Source organism: Phallusia mammillata, chromosome 1, assembly GCF_965637545.1.
Source record: "Phallusia mammillata chromosome 1, kaPhaMamm4.hap1.1, whole genome shotgun sequence".
NCBI classification, from domain to species: domain Eukaryota; kingdom Metazoa; phylum Chordata; class Ascidiacea; order Phlebobranchia; family Ascidiidae; genus Phallusia; species Phallusia mammillata.
This window is the reverse complement of record NC_137252.1, coordinates 3,817,870-3,823,319: the sequence shown is the minus strand read 5'-3', so window position 1 is coordinate 3,823,319 and position 5,450 is coordinate 3,817,870. Positions and strand designations below refer to the sequence as shown.

Below are 5,450 nucleotides of genomic sequence, written 5' to 3'. Positions count from 1 at the left end.
CGATTTTAGACAAAAACGTTGTTACAGGTTAATAGATATATATAAGCGGCGTTTTTGCTACCTTCTTATTTTATTCAACGTTTTGTTGACATGTTTAGGGCGACGACGTAACGTTTTTAAAGAAAGTGTTTCTCAATCCCGAGTTGGCAGATTAAAATTATTCTGTGAAAGATATATGTGACTACGTGACCGTCACATGACAAACGAAAATACGTTTTCCTTCGTACTATTTTCATTTCTACACAATTTGTAGAGCTTTGTAGTAATTATGTTAAAGCTAAAAAATGTCCGACACTGAAAAGAAAAGCTGTTTTAAAGCAAAATGCTTAAAATGTTTGGCACATTTGTATTAAGCTTTGAACTAATTATGTTGAGGGCAATGTTAACTCCAAAAGAAAGGCTGTTTTACAACATTACCTTTGTGGCCTACTGTATTAAGACTTACAGGTTAATTGCCCTCAGAGGTTTGAAGGCAGCATACGATTAGCCTTTAGTCTGTCGCCCTGGGCTAAAATTTGAAACGTTAACATGAGATTTTGACGTAACCGGCACGGAGACAAAGGCAGGCCTGCTGAGAGAATAGTATAAAGGTTTTACTAAGCTTGCTAGCGACAGAAGAGTGCTGGTTTTTAGTACATTGCAGAAGTGTTATGAATGTTTTATAACCTTTCGGTGGGCACGTGTGCGCTTAATGTTATGATGAACCGTTGCAACGTATTTGTCACGACAAGTCACAAAAAAGTCGCCTTAAAATTTAACTGGCTAAAAAAATTACAAATCTTTTTAAACATGTTTTGTCCAGTCATGTATGATAAAGATATTTTAAAACATTTGAAACAAAATGAATGACAAATTAGGCTGATATTTTAAGTTACAAATAAACGTTAACATTTGTTTCTCTTGTCTTAACTGTTTGCATTGTCCACAAGGGATTTAAAGTTAAAAACAGTGTTTCAGTATTAGATTACAATCTAGTTGAAGAACAGAATGAATATCAGTTTATTGATAGATAGAATTCTAACTGATATTGTATAAATGAGAAGTTTCATTTCTACATTTTCAATTACACAAAGTCGTTTCTCCTAACATCGGGTTGTGCAATTTTCACGGTTACGTCATCGCTATTGTGGCGCCAAAATGTCCCGTCAGCCAAAACCGAATAAGGGAGTTTAACAAACGAAACCGTAGAAGTGTTTTGTGTTGTTAAATTTCGAGGTTACATTAACGTGTGTGACATGGTTCGTTTCTAAATACGAGTTGTTGAGAAAACATAAATGTTACAAAGGTGTAGCGTTTGTTTAATTGTGTTGTTGATTAGCACTTCTGGTTATAAAAGAATATTTTGTTAAATGTTGATTTGTTTGTTTAACAATAGTCAAACTCAGCATAAGTCTATTTTTATTGAATGCAACTTTATAACCAGTTTCCAAAGAAGTTTGTAGAGGGAATTTATGTGTATTCAAATAATACAGTATTTGTGTTTGTACACACAAGGGAAACCTTAGACAACCAACAACACTAAACAGAAACAATGAACACGATATACATTTGGATTTTTGTCATATAATTGCGTATTTTAGACATTATTTCAATGTGTATCTCGTTTTTTGAGATATCAAAACTTTTTGTACTAATCTGTTCAAGCAATCTTTAAACAAGGCTAAAACAATCTTTTATTTTTAAATATTTTATTACAACTCGTTACTTCATGTTTAGTTTTATGTGATTTATACGTTTTAAAAAGTAATTCTGTGTATCCTTTGTTTTGCAGGTATAGATTCTTCTGTTTGCTAAAAACATTATCTAAAAAACAGTTAATTATGTGTCTTGCTGCGCAATATGTTGCACTGTTCGGTTTGCTCGTGGGTTTCGCACTTTCATGTGGGGCGGTGTTCTCTCCTTACTGGGCACGAAACGATCAAGAAGACACACTAAGGGATGATATTAGCATGGTAGGTTTGACGTAGATGCGTAACGCTGAAGTGATTAAAAGCGCGACAAAGTCGGAACACAACATAGTAGATAGACGCAGTGGTCGGATTCAGCCGGTTCGCACCGGTTCTATAGAACCGTCTCACGAAATTTTATGAGATCAGCGAACCGGTTAGCATTACTGGTTACTGTCAATTGACTTTTTGTAACAAAACCAGCGGAAAAATAGGACTTTTGAAACATTGATTTATACAACAGAAACATTGATTTATATCTGCCATTGATTGAAAGTGTATTTTTTATACTTAACTAACTTTACTTTATGCAGCACAAAGGATTATGGATTGAGTGTCGCAGCTTGACAACGGGAAACTGGGATTGTGACGATTATAACAGATTTTTCATTAATCTTCCTTTGGATTTGCAAGGGGGTAAGTTTATATTGTTTTCATAATCAAGACATTTTGTTATTCACCCTAATGACCAGTGTTTGGATTCAGCCGGTTCGCACCGTTTCTTATAAGTTAAAACCATCTCACGAAATTTTATGACATCAGCGAATCGGTTAGCATTACTGGTTACTGTCAATAGACTTTTTGTAATAAAACTGGCTGAAAGATATGACTTTTGAGATAGATCCGGCTGACAAAAAATTGGAATCCCAACACTGCTAATAAAAGGTTTTGCGACCTATTTTTGAATATCTGAAATACTTATTCAAATAGAATCAGAAACATTTAAACAAAGGGTTTATTTTTAGCTCGAGGTTTTAGTATCGGTTCCATGTTTCTTTCTTTGATCTCACTGGGAATGTTGATTGCCGGATTAGAATGTTGCCCGGGCAGCATGAAACCAAAAATAAAGGTAATTTTATTGTACATTATAGAAAGTCAACAATACCAAGATTAAAAAAAAATTGATGAAATCTATGCAGAACTGGGATCAGTCCTGAAGCGTTCATGTAAATCAGCGATCACAGTAACAAACATATAAATTATAATACACCTGGCCCATTGAAGGCGTTATACCGACTCGGTTCCAATCCCACCGCAGGCTGGATTTTTCTAGCCTGTGCCCTGCTATTTGGGAATGCTTGAGTAACTGGCTTGGTTCGGTATAACACATTAAATTGGTCTGGCGTAGAATGATTGATAAATCAGTGTGTCGTGATTGCTGGCTTCATGGACGCTTTATGGCTGATCCCACTATATGCGTCTGTTCACCTTACCATAACTTGTGAAATGCTTTTTGTTTGTTTTTCAGAGAAAAGCTCGTTTATTCGGAGGTCTTAGCGGTGCGGGTGCAGGGATCGCGATGTTAGTAGCGGCCTCTTGGTACGGAGCAGCACTTTACAATAATTATACCCAAGCCACACAGTTTGCCATTCAAGGCTATTCGGTTACCAGGTAACACAATGGGAAATCACTTTGATATAACGACAAAAAATGAAGCTTATTTTTTCATTTTACATTAGACCAGAGATCAGGTAACTCAACTCAAATAAACCTTCCGGCCTCCAATAAATCTTTAGCGCCGTCAACCGGTACCGTAAAAAACCATTTAATCCCTAGAGCAGTGGTTCCCAACCGGGGAGGAATTCCTCCCTAGGGAGTAATTTTATGAGTTCAGGGGAGGAATTTCGTAAAAACTGTAAAAAATTAAATTGAAAATGTTACAGAATATTTTTGTTTATACATTAGGGATGTACGTTATAATTTGGATCCGGTTTTATAATTTGGATCCATTTAGAGCCAGTTGTAAAAGATTCCAAAACGGACATCCCTAATTATAAGGCCTATTTAAAATTGCTTTAATTTTTTAAGTTATATTTCTTTTCGTCTCATGGGGAGGAATGAATAGTTCGAAAATGGGCAAAGGGAGGAATGATACAAAAAAGGTTGGGAACCACTGCCCCAGAGTGTTAAAGATCAAATTGACTGCATATATCACATGCAAAGCAAACACAGTTTATACAGACGAAAAGTCAGCTTGCTAAATCGAAAACCCCTTATTTGTATAAAGGCCCTCGACAGGTTCCACCAACGTCCCACCTTCAGTCGTGTAAAGCGCCAACCTTACTGTTTTTGCTAGCCCCGTATCGTATAACCTTTGTAGTTAGGATACAACACCTAACCAGCAATTGTGTCCTTACTGTTATGCGCTTCATTAAGTTTCAACGTTGCGCAGTTATTTTAGGTTTAGGCTAATGTTTTGGTGCTATTGCGTAGCTGTGTTGTCTTTTATCAAGCGAATGAAACTTTACCTTGTGAAAAAGTCCTAAGTATTATTTTAAATTGCGGCAAAGTTTTCAGTGTTAATTCATTCCATCTTGCAGATAAATCACCATGGGAAAATAACCTTAAAGAACCCTCAATTTGCAATTTATTTATGTATTTGCACAAATTACTACTTTTGATTCCATTTTTAAATTTTGCAGATGGGTTTTCGGTGAGAGTTTGTTTCTGGGTTGGGTTGGTGGAGCAGTGTCACTTGTCTCGAGTGGGTTGGCGTTCTGTTCCGCTTGTGGGCGCAGTGAGGATGAATATCCCGATGTTTACGGATATGGAGGTCAACCCAGCAAAGCTGCAGCGATCAACGAAGCTTATGTATGAGATCAATAATAAAACAATTACTCCCACATTCACAAGGAACACATTCATTCACTGACCATGGAATGGGCTTTGTGGTAACTCTGATCTTAAATAACCTACCTAATTTAATGCCCTTTATGCTCTTACGGATGTAAATACAGCTATTGAAAGCACTTAGCTATAATGAAGCAGTTTGATAAAATGTCCGCAAAAATATGTCTATTATCTGAAGTTGTCTTTAGCACTTGTATACAATAAACATATTCTTTGTAGACGTTTGTCTTAAGTTACTTTTCCAGCTTATGTCTAAGTTTTATAAAATATCCATTGTTAAAAAGTTTTATTAATGACGTACACCGATCTATGACGTCACAAGAGTGCACTTACGATTGTTGAATGTTCGAAATGTTTGCCAATTCTTGCTTTTCACTTTGTACGAAATTATTCTTGTAGAGTCTTATGTTCCCGGTGCAAAAATAAACTACGCATTTTTTATTGTGAACGCGGTTTACTCGAGTGCCAAACACGCGGTCTTTTATACGCTAAATCTGCGGTACGAAAACCACTTGCGGCGATTAGTGCGCGCACGTTTCAACATTCTTAGGCCAACAGACATTCTTATCAGCAGTGAATTAAATGCATCAGAACCAGCCGACTATTGTATGTGAGTGTTGTTGCTTAGTGCAGATTTCAAAGAAAGGATAAACATTGTTTTTAATGTATTTTTGCTTGTATTTACTTAGTAAGTTTCCTTTTTATAAATGTCCTGTGCCAACATTCCGAAACAGTAGTTACATGAAAGGCGGTAAAACGCTTCTTGAGAGGAATCGCTGGTCTATATACCTGCTGTAAGTTATCAAAGTTTAAAGCAGTGTTATTTGTATTTACAGACAGATCCATTAAGTAAAAACTTCTATGCAACGCATA

At 36.1% G+C, this 5,450-nt stretch overlaps 1 protein-coding gene across 1 annotated transcript; it reads left to right on the top strand.

Annotated features, from left to right (window-relative positions):
• Window positions 1-1,775: 1,775 nt before the first annotated feature.
• Window positions 1,776-5,025, top strand: LOC145209391 (claudin-7-like). Its single transcript, XM_080079670.1, has 5 exons — window positions 1,776-1,952; window positions 2,261-2,363; window positions 2,693-2,796; window positions 3,196-3,338; window positions 4,370-5,025. Exons 1-5 carry the CDS (start codon window positions 1,821-1,823, stop codon window positions 4,542-4,544), a joined length of 657 nt encoding a protein of 218 aa, XP_079935796.1. The 5' UTR covers window positions 1,776-1,820; the 3' UTR covers window positions 4,545-5,025.
• Window positions 5,026-5,450: the final 425 nt, after the last annotated feature.